The sequence below is a fragment of the Manis javanica genome, chromosome 1 (genome assembly GCF_040802235.1).
Source record: "Manis javanica isolate MJ-LG chromosome 1, MJ_LKY, whole genome shotgun sequence".
NCBI lineage: Eukaryota > Metazoa > Chordata > Mammalia > Pholidota > Manidae > Manis > Manis javanica.
Window position 1 is genome coordinate 63,737,626 of NC_133156.1, and position 17,930 is coordinate 63,755,555.

Consider the following 17,930-nt stretch of genomic DNA (forward strand, 5'->3'; position numbering starts at 1 on the left):
TTGACAGTTTGTTATGAGGAGCTTCAAATTTAAGAAAGACAAAAAATTATTACAGGTTACAGCTAAAACTTAGAGGCCATTTAATCCAGCTACTTTAACTATATGTACAAAAAAGGGCTCATGAAAGTTAAATATTAAAACATACAAACAAGAGTCACAAGTGGTGGCGGGAAGACAAAGTTTTTGCTTCCCAATTTGTTCTCAGGTCGTTTTTAGCTACAGAAATCTAGGGTTAGGATTAGAGTTAGGGCAGGGCCAAGTTCAGACTTTGGATTAAAGTTCTGGCTGGCTTATAGCAGTCATTTTAATGAGTCACTTTTGCTCTTAGCCAATAATAAAATAATAAAAACTATGATGGGGACATATAAAGAAGTTATGTGTCAAGCACTCTAAAATATCTGTATGTAAATGCAGATATATATATACATTTATCTACATAATGTATGTAAATATACATGTATGTACATTTTATGTAAATATATAAAATCACAGTACATGAGTCTGTACCACAATCCTTTATTCTTACTTTACAGCTAAGGAAACCAAGGCACAGAAAGTTAAATAAGTTGAACAAGGTCACACAGTTCACACAAAGGTCACACAAAGGTTGCTGAGCTAAGTGTTCAGCCAAGATTGCTTGGCTTTTGGGACTTTTTTTTTAAGCACTATATGGAAATTCATTTTTCATAAATAAAAATTTTCCATCTTAATGTACAATTCAAGTTGACAAGTTTACAGGGGTGTGCAAACATCACCATAATCCAGTTTATATTTTCATCACACCAAAAAAGATCCCTCATGCCTCTTCTATGTAGTCAATCCCTATCTGAACCCCAGCCCCAAGAAACATATGTTGCCATGTTGGACTGGGAGGGACAGGAGCTAAGCAAATGGAGAAGTGAGGGAAACAGAGATCCTTATACTTTTTAAAGACAACTACATCTATTTCATTTCTTTTTCTCTTGATTTTAGAGACTTTGAGTTTTTCGTTCACAGAAAATTGACAGCACAGTACAGAGATTCCCCATATAATGGCAATCCCACACAGCATAACCTTTACCATTGTCAATATTCCCCACCAGGTACATTTGTTACACTGATGAACTTTCATTGACACATCATTATTACCCAAAGTTCATAGCTTACATTAGGATTCATTCTTGATGTGGCACATTCTATGTGCTTAGACAAATGCAAAATGACATGCATTCAATATTACATCATATATGGTATTTTCACTATCCTAAAAATCTTCTGTGCCCTGCCTATTCATCCCTCCCATCTCCATAATCCCTGGAACCACTAAATTTTAACTATCTCCATAGTTTTTCCCTTTCCAGAATGCCAGATAGTTGGAATCATACAGTATGTAGCCCTTTCAGATTGACTTCTTTCATATAATAATATGCATTTATGTTTCATCTAGCCAATCCCAGCAGAAGCCACTGCTCTGACACAAAGGGCTGACTGAGGCAAGCTGCCAGCCACAGTGGACTGAGATCACTGCCGACAGAAAGGACAGCCCTGCCCATTCCCCAGCAACAGCAACTATGGCTCCACCATAACAGAGAAACAGGCACTAGACAGTACAGAGTCTTGCACTTGTGGGCACCATAGGAAACCTTTTTCATAAAGTCATTCCTCTCTAGACCAGGAAGCATAACAGAGACATCCAATACAAAGGAAGAAACACAGACATCCTGACAAAATGAAGAGGCAGAGGAATTTGTTCCAAACAAAACTATAGGATATAACACCAGAAAGAGGGCTAAATGAAACAGATTACCAATCTTCTTGATAAAGATTCCAAAATATAAGTCATAAATATGCTTATAGATCTGTAGAAAACTACTGACCTCAGGGAGGACTTCAACAAAGAGATACAAGAGCTAAAAAAGAGCCATTCAGAGCTCACAAGTACAGTAACTGAAATGATATATATCTTGGAGGAAATGAATAACAGATTACTGTAAGTAGAGGAGACAATAAGATGGAAATTAGAGAACAGGAACATGATGAAGCTGAAAAACAGAAAAAAGAATTTCTAGAAATGAAAGAATGATAAGACAGCTATGTGACTGAACCAAACAAAACAATATTCACATAGTAGAGATATTACAAGGAGAAGAGAGACACAAATACACACTGCCTACAAAAGACATGAAGAGAAGATAACTGTGGAAAAATTCCCCAATCTGCAGAAGGAAATAGACATTCAGATCATGGAAGCACCAAGAGCCCCCTGAGGAAGAAACACCAAGACATATAATAATTAAAATCACAAAGATTAAGGATAAGAAGAGAGTATTGAAAGCAGCCAGAGGGAGAAAAAAAGATTACTTATAAGGCAAAACACATCAGACTATCATCAGACTTCTCAGCAGAAACTTTACAGACAAGAAAGGAATGGCATGAAATATTTAATGTACTGAAACAGAAAGGTCTTCAACCAAGAATCCTCTACCCAGCAAGATTACCACTCAAATTTCAATCAGTTATTAAAACAAAACCAGATAAATGAGGGCTCAAATAATTTATAAGAACTAACCCAGCATTACAGGACATGTTAAAGGAACTGCTATAGATGGAAATGCTCCTAAGGCTTAGTAGTTTTAACCAGTGAAATAAACCAATAGTAAAGATAGTAGACTAATTAATTACCAAGCAAGTATGAAATTAAAACAAAAGTAGCTAAACAAATATAAACAGAATCAGTAAAGAGAGACAAAAAAAGCAGACTGTGACATCTAATATACAAAATGTGGAGGAAAAAGAAGAAAAAATAGTTTTAGGTTGTGTTTGAACTAGAGAAATCATCAACTTAATATAGACTGTTACACAGCCAGGAAGCTATCCTTGAACTTTATGGTAACCACAAACCTAAAACCTATAATAGATACACAAAAAATTTAAAAAGAGAGATCTAAACACAACACTAAAGAAAACCATCAATTAACAAGAGAAGAGTGTAAGAGAGGAAGTAAGGAACAGAGAGCAACTACAAAAACAACCAGAAAACACTTAATATAATGGCAGTAAGTATATACCTATCAATAATTATTACCTTATATGTAAATGGTCTGACTGCACCAATCAAAAGACATAGGGTGGCAGAATGGATAAAGAAACAAGATCCATCTATATGCTGCCTACAGGAGACTCATTTCAGACCTGAAGACATACAAAGACTAAAAGTGAAGGGATGGGAAAAGATATTTCATGCAAATAATAGGGAGAAAAAAGGAGCAGGGGCAGTAGTACTTGTATCAGACAAAATATATTTCAAAACCAAGAAAGTAACAAGAAACAAAGAAGGATGCTACATAATGGTAAAGGGGTCAGTCGAAAGAGGACATAATAATTATAAATATCTATACAGCCAGCATAGAAGCACCTAAATATGTAAAATAAATTCTATCAGAATTAAAGGGGAAGACAGATCATAACACCTTCATTTTAGGAGACTTCAACACACCACTTACATCAATAGACAGATCAACAAGACAGAAAATAAGGAAACAGAGGCACTGAACAATACATTAGATCAGATGAACTTAACAGGTATCTAAGGAACATTCCACCCAAAAGCAGCAGGATACACATTCTTCTCAAGTATACATGAAACATTCTCCAGAATAGATCACATATTAGGACACAAAAAGAATCTTAGTACATTCAAAAAGACTGAAATTGTATCAAGTACCTTCAGACCACAATGGTATGAAACTGGAAATAAATTACAGAAGGAAAACAAAAAAGCCCACAAACACATGGAGGCTAAACAACATGCTTCTAAAAAATCAATGGTTCAATGAACAAATAAAAGAAGAAATCAAGCAACACATCGAGACAAATAAGAACAAAAATACAACAGTCCAAAATTTGTGGGTTGATGCAAAAGTGGTACTAAGAAGTACATAGCAATACAAACCTACCTTAAGAAACAAGAATAATTCCAAATACACAGTCTAAACTCACTTAGAAAAAGAACAAATGAAGCCCAAAGTCAGGAGAAGGAGGGACATAATAAAGATCAGAGCAGAAATAAATAAAATATAGAAAAGAATAAAATAGAAAAAAATTAATGAAACTAAGAGCTGGTTCTCTGAGAAAATAAAAATAGACAAATCCCTATCCAGACAAATAAAAAGAAAGAGAGAAACAGAAAATACACATAAACAACAGAATCAAAGAAGGAACAGTCACAACAGATATCACAGAAATACAAATACTTTTTAGAGACTACTATAAAAAATTATATGCCAATAAACTAGACAACCTAGAAGAAAAGGACAACTTCCTAGAAAAATACAACCTTCCAAAATTGACCCTGGAAGAAACAAAAATCTGAACAGACTAATCACCAGCAATGAAATGAATTGGTAATAAAAAACACTACCCCAAAACAAAACCCCAGGACCATATATATGGCTTCATAGCTAAATTCTACCAAATATTTAAAGAAGAGGTAATGCACATCCTTCTTAAAATTAGGAGGGAATACTTTCAAACTCATTCTATGAGGCAAGCATCACTCTAATACCAAAACCAGATAAATAAACCACAAAAAAAGAAAATTATAGACCAATATCCCTGATGAATACAGATATAAAATCCTCAACAAAATATTAGCAAACAAAATTCAAAAATACATCAAAAAGATCATCCATTATGACTAAGTAGGATTCATTCTAGGGATGCAAGGATGGTGCAATATTTTTAAATCAATCAACATCATATACCATATCAACAAAAAGGACAAAAACCCAATGATCATCTCAATAGATGCTGAAGAAGCATTTGACAAAATTCAGCACCCATTCCTGGTAAAAACTCTTAACAAAATGTGTATAGAGGGCAAGTACCTCAACATAATAAAGGCTGTATATGACAAACACACAGCCAACATCATACTTAACAGTGAAAAGCTGAAAGCTTTTCCTCTAAGATCAGGAACAAGACAAGGATGTACACTATCACCACTTTTATTCAACATAGTGCTGAAGGTCCTAGCTATGGTAATCAGACAAGACAAAGAGATAAAAGGCATCCAGATTGGTAAGGGAGAAGTTAAACTGTCACTATTTTCAGATGACATGATATTACACACAGAAAACTCTAAAGGCACCCAAAAACTGTTAGAACTAGTAACTAGATTTAGCAAAATTGCAGGATACAAAGTTCATATACAGAAGTCATTCATATATATGAAAAACAAACTAGCAGAAAGATATATCAGGAAAACAATTCCATGTGCAACTGCATCAAAAATAATAATACACCTGGGAATAAACCTAACCAAGGAGGTGAAAGACCTTTACTCTGAAAACTGTAAGATACATGAGAGAAATCAAAGAAGACACCAATAAATGGAAATCTACCCTGTGCTTGTGTATAGCAAGAATTGATACTGTCAAAATGACTACCCTGCTCAAAACAATTTAGAAATTCAAAGCTATCCTTATCAAAATACCAGCAACAGTCTTCAATGAACTAGAGCAAATGATCCTAAAATTCATATGGAACCACAAAGACCTCAAATAGCCAAAGCAATCCTAAAGAAAGAACAAAGCTGGGGGGATTATGCTCCCTGACTTCAAGCTATACTACAAGCTACAGTAATCAAACAGTGTGGTATTGGCATAAGAACAGATCCATAGATCAATGGAACAGAATACACAGCACAGATATAAACCCACATGTACATGGCCAATTAATGTATAATAAAGGAGCCACAAATATACAATGGGTCAAAGACAGCTTCTTCAATAACTGGTGTTGAGAAAACTGGACAGCTATATGCAGTAGAATTAAACTGAATTACTGTCTAACTCCATACCCAAAAGTAAACTCAAAATGGATCAAAGATCTGAATGTAAGACATAAAACAATAAAACTCTTGGAAGAAAACACAGGCAAAAATCTCTTGAACAGAACCATGAGCAATTTGTTCCTGGACACATATCCTTGGACAAGGGAAACAAAAAATGAACATGTGGGACTACATGAAAGTAAAAAGCATCTGTATAGCAAAGGACACCATCAGTAAAACAAAAAGGCATCCTACATTATGAAAGAATATATTTGTAAATGATTTATCTAATAAGAGGTTAACATCTAAAATATATAATGAACTCATGCCAAAATATATAAAGAACTCAAATAGCAGGGTTTCCTTTTTTATCACTGAATAATATTCCATTGTGTATTTACCACTACTTCTTTATCCATTCATGTGTTGATGGATACATAGGATGCCTCCATATTTTGGCTATTATAAATAATGTAGCAATAAACAGAGGGGTGCATATATTTTCTTGAATTAGGGATTTTGTTTTCGTTGGGTAAATTCCTAGGAGTGGAATTACTGGCTTGAATGGTAAATCTATTTTTAGTTTTTTGAGGAATCTTCATACTGCTTTCCACAGCAGTTGTACCAAAATACACAAATAACCTGATTAAAAATGGGTGGAGAACCTGAACAGACATTTCTCCAAAGAAGAAATACAGATGGCCAATAGGCACATGAAATGATGCTCAAAATCACTAATCAGAGAAATGCAAATCAAAATCACAATGAGAATATCACTTTACACCAGTTAGAATGGCCACTATCCAAAAGACAAGAAATAACATGTGTTGGTAAGGATATGGAGAAATAGGTAATCTCATGTACTGTTGATGGGAATGTAAATTGGTACAACTCAGTATACTTTTCTTCCTTTTCTTGTCTTATTGCATTAGTTAAAACTTCCAGTACAATGTTGAATAGGAATGCCTTGTTCCTGATCTTAGTGGGAAAGGTTTGAGTTTTCTCACAATTATGTATCATGTTAGCTGTAAAAATACATATATGTATTTTTAATTAAAGTTGAGGAACTTCCCCCCATTCCTAGTGTACTGGTTGTTGTTGTTTTTTTATCATAAGTGGGTGTTGGATTTTTCCAAATGTTATTTCTGCATTTAGTGATATGATCATGTGATTTTTGTTTTGCCTGTTGGTGCAATGGATTAAATTAGATTTTCCAGGTTTACATACCTGGACTTAATTTCTCCTATGCTTTTCATAACTATATAGTCATCAGCATTTCATCTTGTAGTGGAACTTTTTTTTTCTTTTTACAAGGGACTTTTGCTTTTTTACTGATTTATCTTTTCAAATTCTAATATATACATTTGTTCACTGATGATAAAAGAAAAGAGTGCTTGAGACTTTAACAGCAATATATTGAGATAAAAGAGTAGAGAATGGGAAAAGTTTGTTACCAAGGCTTAAATTGAAAATGGAAGAAAATTATTAGCCCATTTTTTGAACTTTTGTTCTGGTCCGATCTTCATGAGCTTAGAGTTAGATATAACTGGTTTGGCACTGGGAATTTCAAAGTTGTATCTGAAGAGCCTAGTTATTAAAGACAATTTATCAGTGTTAAGCTACCATAAATACAAAAATGTTTAAAAAAAACAATTTTAAGTGCTGCACTTTTTACCATAGGATATTATAATGTCTTAGATTGATATAGTAGCTTGTATTAATTTCAATGAAGTATTGTAGCAAAGATGAAAAATATCTTGCTGTATTTATATATGTCTAATATACTAGACATGTTTTAATATAAAACATACTAATGCTTTTCACTTTTTTCACTGTATTATTTTAAGAGCTAGAACTTCCAGTACAATATCAAAGTGGCAATGCAGGCATATTTGTATTATATCCGATATGAAGGAGAAAAGCATTCAGTATATGTAAACAACCAAGACTCAATTATAACAAAAATCCAGTTTAAATGATGGGCAAATGATTTGAATGGACACTTCAACAAAGAACATATATGAATGGCAAATTAGTACATGAAAAGATGCTCATCACTAGAATATCAGGAAAGGCAAATTAAAACCACAATAAGACATTTCTAGCATATATATTAGAATGGTCAAAAACTGACAAGACCAAGAGTTGAGGAGGATGTGGGGGAACTGGAGCTATTAGATGGCTGCTGGGAATGTAAACCAGGATGATCACTTTGGAAAGCAATGTGGCAGTTTCTTAAAAATTTAAGAATGCATATACCGTACAATCTATTTGTTAGACTTCAAAGTGTTTTTCTTAGAGAAGTGAAAGCACATATCCACACAAAGACTTGGACATGTATATACCCAGCAGCTTCATTTGTAGTAGCCCCCAAACAGGAAACAATCCAAAAACCTATCAACAGCTGAATGGGTAAGTTGTGGTATATTCATTCAATGTTATTCTTTTAGCAATAAACAGGAATGAACTATTGATGCACATTACAACATGAATGAATTTCAAGATAGTTACGCTGAATGAAAAAAAAGAGAGGACAAAAAAAAAAAGAATATAGACTGTTTGATTCTACTTATATAAAATTCCAAGAGTTAGGGACTTTATTTGTACTTACATGAATGTTCTTATGTATGTACATTATTTAACTAAAGCTATAGGCTATTTAATTATTCTTAAAATTTGAGACTATTCTAATATTTTTTTCATTAACTATATTGAAAACTACTTTAAGATATAGATCATAAACAATGTAAGCCATGCAAAACACAATTTACCTAACACATAGGGATAAAGATGATGATCTAGACATCCTGCAGTTATATGGTAATAAAGAAAATTCCAAAAGCAAGGAAACCAATGGGCTAAAATGGGACCAATTAGCCCTAAATAATGGAAGAATTATCTGAATGGTATTTAATGGGCAATCCACAATACCAGGTTTACTTATTGTGTATTTGAGCTAGAAATATTTTTCATATTCCTTTAAATTTCTTCTTTTGAAATGAGTAAATAGTTAAAGCTAAAGGAAATTTTGTTAATAAATATTGTATTTATAATTTTATCAAGATCAAATTTTACCTCTGATTATATTTTCTACAACAAAAACATGTACAAAGAAAGTAACTTAAAAACATACTAGATCAATTATAGGTTATCCTTGTATGTTGGCAAAAGTTGTTAATCAAAAGACCTGGAGGTGTTTAAAGTTCCCAGAAAAAATATGATGACAAATTCCTAGATAGATTACTTTTTCTTTTATCACATATATAAGACATTCATAGTTCGTAAGTGACTCAAAGCACTATGGGATTTTATATACAACCAAACAGGAGGATGCATGGGTAAGGTACTTGGAGCATATACAATAAACTACATAAAGCATAGTATTATCATTTTTATAAAGTCAAACAAGTAAAATATTTTTCTAAACAGCTTTCCTCACATAAATGTTATATATCACTAAATTCCATGTGCAATTGCACTGTAAGAATATATTTTCTCCAAAAAAAAATATGGACTGGCTGACATTTTCTAGAAAATAGCACAGTATTATAGACTATAAAAATATCACATATGTGGGCAAGCTCTTTGTCATTAGGAAATGTCAAACAAAATCCTTAGAAACTTACAAGAAGAAATCGAAGAGACTAAATGTATAAAAATAATAAAACATTACATTAAAATGTCATCAAATCTTACCTGGAATCAGTTCCATAATGATGTATATAGGCTGTCTTTGTGTGCAAACTCCTATAAGTTTGACAATATTGGGATGATCATATTGCTTGAGAATCCTGGATGACAGAAATTGTAAGAATAGTTATCATTAATAATGCTTTAATTTATGGACATGAATATTGTGCACAAGTAGAATACATTTGTCAAGATAATTTAAGTTTTAAAATTTCAGTATGAGCCCAAATTATGATAAATGGGATATATGTAAGTTTTGATAAATATTGGCAAAATATAATTCAATAAGTCAGTTCTCAATTCGATTAAATATTCAATTAAAAGTTATTATTCACTATGATTGCTAGTAGAAATAATTTCTTTAGTCCAAAACATGTAGAAGTATCTAGTTTTAACTATCACCACAAAAGCAAAGATGAAAAGTATCAGTGGACCAAAATCTGTAAGCTGCTAGAGTGGCATCTTTTTGTTTTATGTATACACTTGATTTAAAATATATAAAAATAAGAATCCAATTTATATTGGTAAATTCTACATCATTAGGTTGCATAATAAATACATTCTTGGTGGTCATGACCAATCTCCAAACAGTAAAAGCTCAAGTTTTGAGAAAGCTGGCAAAAGGTCAAACAGTAACTGAGTAACAGCATTTCAATGCAGACTTAAGCTGAAGCAGAGACTTAGTTTTGATAAAAACAAAATGTCATCAGAGGTGTATATGTAGTACAGACTCGACAGGATTCCAAGCATGAATTTAAAATGCATTAGATACCCTCAGAGGCCTGTCCACCCTGATGATTTCGATTACCACATTTTATTCCCTATTATCTTGATAGTTATAAATTCACTCATATTTGAAAAAACATTGTTTTCTTTTCTACAAGAATTAAAATATAACTTTACGTGTATGAAGATAAAACAGTTTAGGTGTGTTTGCATATGTACAACTAAAGCAGAGATAGCTAAGAAAGAAGGTTTAGATTGAAAATGCATGATTTAAAAAAGACAAGATAAACTGGGAAGAATTTGAGAGATAAGGGAAATTTCTGTCAATACTGGGAGCTTGCAACTTATATAAAGAATTAAAAAGCAAGTTTTAGAGTGTTTGACTTAATCCAAAATGTCATTACTTAGGTTGGAAACGGCTTAGTAAAGAAATTCTACAGAACTGCCAGCAAGAATTAAAATAGTATTCAATATCTAAATATAAACCTTTATAATCTATTAAAGAACATTGGGAGTTTACATGTATATAATTTTCACTTTTAACATAAAACTTCATAATCTCATTTTGTAAGAGACAATTAACTACTTTGCAATAAAGCAATCACAAATTAGAAAGCAAAAAAATATTCTAAAAATAACTTTAATATAACTTTGTACCTTAAGAATACCTATGAACAACATGAGCTGATGAATTTTTAAAAACTGGCACCATGCCTTTAAATTTATCATACAATAATTTTTCCAACAATGTACATGAAAAACATTTACAACTTTATTCTATAGAAAATTTTTAATATATGCAGCAAACTGATTTAATTCATTGCTATCAATATTCCTTTTTAGATGATGAACAGAGAAATGTACATCAAAATGCTTAGTTCTCATCGCTGTGTCCTCTGTTCTCCCATGGCACTTTACAGAAACCTCAGTTTTATACACTTTGCCATGATGGAGAACCCCTCTTCCCAACCCCTTGCTTTCCCTCCCTTTACACCACTCATGTATGAACCCATGCATTCTCCTTTTCTCCCATCTCAATCCATCCATCTCAGTGTCAAGAGAATCCATCCTTACTTTTTCCAAAGCTCCTGTCCATTCAGTTTATGTTTTGTTGTATATACTAGATTTTAACTCTAACAGAATAGTTTTAGCTATCTGCAATACAGGGGTAGCAAAACAGAACATTAAAAATTTAGCTAGCAACAGAAAAAGGAGAAGATAATCATCCTAGAAGACAGATTATAAAAGAAACATGCAAATTTTGAAACAAATGCCGGACACTGAGTTGAAGAAGAGACTTGAGGTTCTCAGAAAAGAAAGCTAACATCTGGGAAAAGAGAATCAAGAGATAATGTCTAAGGAGGGTAGGATAAATATAACTATATATATCTAGATATAGATATGTAATTATACATTTATAGAGACAATAATGTTTTATCATAAAGGCCATCACAACATGGCATATATACATATATGTATATGCATGTGATAAAAACTACTGCAATATTTTTAAGGACTTGAAGAATACTAACTTACTGTTTCTAACTTCTCATTTTTTGACTGATTGCTTAATTGATCTATTGTCCAACTCAAAAACATAGAAACTTTTTGTTTCTACATTCTATAAGTGCTTACTGATACTTAAGCAAAACATAAGATATCTCCAAACTTATATTGTAATGAATCACTTATATTAAAAATACATGTTTTATGTTACTTTAGAGAACTCACTTGGCTTCTTGTAAAAATTTTATTTTCAGCTCTTGAGGAAGATCTTCTTTACATGTTTTAACAGCAACAGCAGTTTTATCCTTTAATATGCCTTTATATACTTCACCAAAATTTCCCTGAAAGTATAAATACATTTATTGTTTGGGGTGTAAGACAGCCACAAAAATCTTTATAAAATAAAGGAAAGAATGTAATGATGTGTTTTGAATTAAAGTCCTCTGTTAGCTTTATTCAGAGTTTTAAGTGGAAATTAAGACTGGAAATGTTACTCTTACTAACCCTTAAAATTTAAATATACTACCCAGCACAACAACTACTTAGGGGATTGACACTTGAGGTGAACTGAAAAGGAAAATGGGGAAAAAGTTGCAAGAACAAAATAAAAGGAGACACTCAAATTGATGGAATCAGAAATACATTGTTTATTTCCACCTAGTTCTCTTTATCTGTAAACTCTAAACTTTATTCTAAAAAGTATCCACTAATGTTTAAAGATAAAGCAAAGATTCTGTGAGGTGACATATGTCAGTTGGAGGAGAGTGTGAGGGCAAGAGAATCGGGGGAAGCAATAGAATCAAGGCAGATGAAGACGGGCAAGAGCCACCACTACAGGTCGTCAACCTCTGAAAGGACGTGCTTACACAGATGCCAGTGTCAGCCACATTGGGTTGAACTAATTTCTATCAAATGTATGAACTCCTAACCTTATTCTATGGTTGGGACATATTTTGACTTAAAATGCCTTATTTCCAGTTTGAACTCATTTTCCTTTTATTACATTAAAAAACAAAGTATTACAGAGAAGTTCTATAAGGCTAACACAAAAGTTATTTTTTTAGTTCTCAAGTCTTTCTATATATGCACATATATTTTTATACAGCTATAATCATAACATGTAAGCATTATAATAAGCTTCAATGTTATTGTTGAGCAAGAAATAACTGAACTAGGAGTCTGCTAGTTATTGAGCATTAGAGTTCTAAAATCAATGTAACTCTTAAGCAAATAGTTCAAAGTATGTAAGTTTTATGTATTATTAATAATTTAAAATTGTTAAAATTTTAATTGTTAATATTTTACTTAATTTTCCATTTTTAATTTTACTTATTTTAAGTATATTTAAATCTAATATTTAACTCAAATATTTATTAAATAATAATGACTGATCATCCTTTCACACAAAAAGTAAATATTTCTTCACAAAGGATGAATTCTCAACATACTATACATTCATCATAAATTAGAAAAGGGAAAATCTGATCTTACATCCCTGTGTGTCATCCTCAAGGATTCCCCCCATCCCCAAATAGCAATCATTTTTTTTACATCAGAGATAGAGCCAAGAGAAGACATTAATGTACACGATTATTACTGGGCTTCTATCGGAATGATTGTGAAGCACTTACAATCCAATGTCTAAAAGTTAACATGTTATTATGGGCTAAATTACCTTTTTTATTTACAGGGCCAGCATACTCTTTGCACGAATCTCTGTACTACTTTTGTCTTCCTGCTTGCATCTCAGAAAGGCTACCCTAATTCAAGATCTCAATTCTCTCATCTAAACTCATCATCAGTCCCTCCCCTTCCAATCCATCCATTACAGCACTGCCAGATTAATCTTTCCAAGGGACAACTTTGATTACATTACTACCTTATTCAATATCCATCCTACAACTACCATCACTTTCTGAGACTCTGTCTAGCTCCACATTCTAGTTCACAACTGTTACATGTATTCTAAATTCAAATACTTAGTGATCCCAAATACATGCCATGACTTTCTACATTCTCTTCCTCTGCGGAACCCCTACCCCCAACCTCCTATCAGGGAAAATGCCAACTAATTTTTAAGCCATGTCTTATGACACCTCCTTCATGAAGATTTTCTTGATCTTCCACAAATTACGTCTATCATTCCCAAATACTTATCATACCATTGCCCTTTTGTACCTTTCTAATGGTACAACGAATATGCCCCATATGACAAATATTGGCATATATCAAGTATTTGCAAATTTTAACATTCATTTCACAATCATTACTAGGAGGAATTCAACTCTATCAACCGTAGTCAAGGGTGGAATCTCTGAACACTGAGAAAAAGACTATGCTTCCCAGACCACCTGTTCTCCACCCAAAGAATCAGGAGGAAGCCCAGGACACCCATCACACCTTATCATTCAACAGGTACAACTCGCCTTTGTTACTGGCCTTAAAATTATGAGGCTAAATCTCATGTGCTTTGTTTATTTATGTCAGTTCTCATAAAATCTTGGTCCTAGGTTAATCTTCATTTTATTTTTGCTAATCCTCATTATAGACCGTACTTCCTATTCAACCCTCTATCTCCAACTATTTTCCTTCTATCTCCAACTTTCATTGTGCCTTCTGGAATTTGTGGTCTATCATCATCACAACTCTTTTTTTTGGTCATTCAATTCCTTTTGTTCTAATAGAAACTTGGATCTCACTTGAGAACACTCAAATGCTGGCTGAGCTTCTATTTACCTTCTGAACTTAAGTGATGACTTCCCTATCACCCCTACCCTCTCCTTTCCTACTGTCTTGGAGATGGAATAAAGTATTCTACTAGCTTCTTGTCACTGTTTTCAAACCATTTTCCCTCCTGCATTCCTTAATAAAGAAAAAAAATCCAGGCTTTGAAACCTTATCACTCAATTATATACCCATTATCTTTTATCATAGCTATCAGCTATTGAATTTGAAAATATTTTCCCTCATTTATTGACAATTTGAGCTCTTGGATCACTGTAACCAGGGTTACTCCTATCTTAATTCTTGACAATTTCAATATGCATTTAAAGATACTTCCAACACTTCAAACTCTCTGTTTCTAAACATCTCCCTTCTAATGATTTTGTGCTACAACCTGTTTTCTAGGATCATAAACTTTGTCAGTGCCAATAATTCAACTCCTTTTTGATGTCTATTTCATTTATATCATCTTCTGGTTGGCTTCTATTTTTGTAGCTTACTTCCTTTAGTATCCAGATTCCAAAAAAAATTCCATGACCCTATAGGATTCTCCAAATCTTTAGATACTATCAATTTTTATTGTCCATCACCCCCTTAATATCCTCCTTCCTTCATTATCCACCTTAAATTCCAGAGTTATTAAGTACAATTGCTGATCATACATTCTCAACCTGTTTGTTTCTCTTAATCTGTACAACTACCTTGTCAAATCCACAACCCTAATTAAATGCAATATTGCCTACTCTGTACCTATGCAGCTAAACATGGCTGGGGAAAATCCATAGCCATTTTTGACTAGTTTCACTTTAAATTCATGAACACAGTCTTCTAGTGGACCCTTAATGCTGCCCAGTAATCATATTACAGATCTCTAGACCATTTATACTCTCATTCTTCTAATTAACTGTTTTCCCTTCTACTCTCTTCTCAAATTCCTCACACCATCTCCACATCCTCATTCTTAGCTGATAATCTTGCTACCTGCTTCAATGAGAAAATGCAAACAATCTGAAGTGAACTTCAAGACTCTCAGCCCCACATTTACACACCTGCAATTTTTCTTGCTGTTATAAAAATGAATGATGTGTTTCTATTAAAGTCAATCCTCCATTGTGGACTAAGTCCTGTGCCCTTTTTACCTACTTAGTGATGTTACTCCAGCAATTCTCATCTCTTCCTCCAAAATCATGAATTTTTCACTATACCATTCTTAACTGCAAACCCACGTTATTATTTCTCTCAGGTTAAACAATAGCAGCACATAACTCATTCCCTTTAAACTACCACCACATGTCTCTGCACTTCCCTTTGCAGCAAAACTTCAGAGTCACGTCTTTGCCATCTCTAATTCCTTTCCTTCCATTCTCTCTTAAGTCTATTTCAATCTGGTTTTCACCCAAAGCACTTCATGAAAACTCCTCAGCCAAGTCACCAGTGACCTCACTGTGAAATTCAATGGTTAATTCTTGGTCATCATTATCTTTGACCTCTTTCCATCACTTCACACTACTGATCACTCTATCCTCCTTAGTAGACCTCTTCTTTTGGCTTCCAAGGCATCAAATCTCCTGATTTTCCGTCTTCTAATTTATTGCTCTTTCTCAGCCTCCTTTGATGACTGCTTCTCTTCTCTCCATTTTTTCTTCTGTTGGAGTGAAGAGGGCCCAGTCTTTGAATTTTTCTTCTCTTTTATCTAGACTCACTCTATTGTTGAGCTTATCTAGTCTTATGGCTTTAAATACCATCTGTATGTGGCACATATATATATGTATGTATGTGTGTGTATGTGTGTATATACATACATACACAATAGAATATTATTCAGCCATGAGAAAGAACAACATCCTGCAATTTGTGACAACATGAACAGACCCTGACCACATTATGCTACATGAGACAAATCAGGAAGAGAAAAATACTTTGTGATATCACTTATATGTGGAATCTAAAAAGCCCCAAACTTATAAAAATAGAGTGCAAAATGGTGGTTACCCAGGCACTGGGGGCAACAGAACACAAGGGCACAAACTTATGAGTATTAAATAAACACTAGAGATCTAATGCACAGTATAGTGAATATAGACAAAAAGTATTGTATTATAATCAGCAAACTTTCTAAAAGACTAGAACTTAATTATTCCGACCACTAAAAAGACAAAACAATTATGTAACATGATAGAGGTGTTAATTATCACTACAATGTCAATCATATTACTATATATATGAATATATTAAATTAACATGTTATATACCTTAAATTTATGTCAAATGTTTCCATTTTTAAAACTTAAAATGCCATCTATACACAACTACCAAATACGCATGTTACAATATAAATTAGTACTTTTGATCCAAACCACTTTTCTAAAAACTCCAGACTTGATATTCAATTGTCTTCCCAACATCTCCACTTGGAAATCTAAAAGAGAACTCAATACATCCAAAACAATTCCTAATCTTGTTCCTCAAAACCTGCTGCACCTATGTTGACTCTCCTTTTTTTCTCATGCCCCACATAAGTCTTCATCATGCTATTTAGTTGGTTCAACCTTAAAAATGTATCCAGAAATGGCTACTTCTCACAATCTCCACTGCAACACCCTGATCCAACAACTCTCATCTTTTTGTTAGATAAGCGTAGATGCTTCCTCATCTTCCAACTTATTTGCCTATTCTCAAAACAACAGCCAGAGGGCGCTTTTTAAAAAGATCATGCCAAATCCATCCATCAGCTCACCTTTTCATACATAATCAAAGTCAGAGTAATTACAATGGTCTGCAAGACCCTAAATGATCTGTATCCTGACCACCTCACTGACTTCTTATCTTACCACATTCCTTCTTGCTTGCTCAGTTACAGCCAAACTGTCTCCCCCTTGCTCTTCAAATAAAATTTACATTAATTATTCCTTCCTCCTAGAACCCTCTTCCTAAAATGTCAGTGTGCCTAAATGCCTCTTCTCCAAGTTTTTATTGGTAAGTAACAACTTAATGAGGCTTACCCAGATTTCCTCATTAAAAATTGCAACTCTGAAGCTGAAAGCATTTCCACTGAGATCGGGAACCAGACAGGAATGCCCACTCTCCCCACTGTTATTTAACATAGGACTGGAGGTCCTAGCCACGGCAATCAGACAAAACAAAGAAATACAAGGAATCCAGATTGGTAAAGAAGTTAAACTGTCACTATTTGCAGATGATATGATACTGTACATAAAAAACCCTAAAGACTCCACTCCAAAACTACTAGAACTGATATCGGAATACAGCAAAGTTGCAGGATACAAAATTAACACACAGAAATCTGTAGCTTTCCTATACACTAACAACGAATCAATAGAAAGAGAAATCAGGAAAACAATTCCATTCACCATTGCATCAAAAAGAATAAAATACCTAGGAATAAACCTAACCAAGGAAGTGAAAGACTTATACTCTGAAAACTACAAGTCACTCTTAAGAGAAATTAAAG

At 33.3% G+C, this 17,930-nt stretch overlaps 1 protein-coding gene across 12 annotated transcripts in view; it reads right to left on the reverse strand.

Annotated features, from left to right (window-relative positions):
* FER (FER tyrosine kinase) overlaps positions 1-17,930 on the reverse strand; it is a 461,718-nt gene that overhangs the window by 148,791 nt on the left and 294,997 nt on the right. For 11 of the 12 annotated variants that reach the window (XM_073233126.1, XM_037011947.2, XM_073233137.1 and 8 more), the window contains 2 exons: positions 11,960-12,075; positions 9,509-9,603 (listed from right to left, as the gene is read on the reverse strand). In XM_073233126.1, the coding sequence (XP_073089227.1) occupies positions 9,509-9,603; positions 11,960-12,075 (211 nt within the window). Of the gene's footprint in view, positions 1-9,508; positions 9,604-11,959; positions 12,076-17,930 lie in introns of those variants that run through there. The other variant, XR_012129973.1, reaches the window with a different exon arrangement.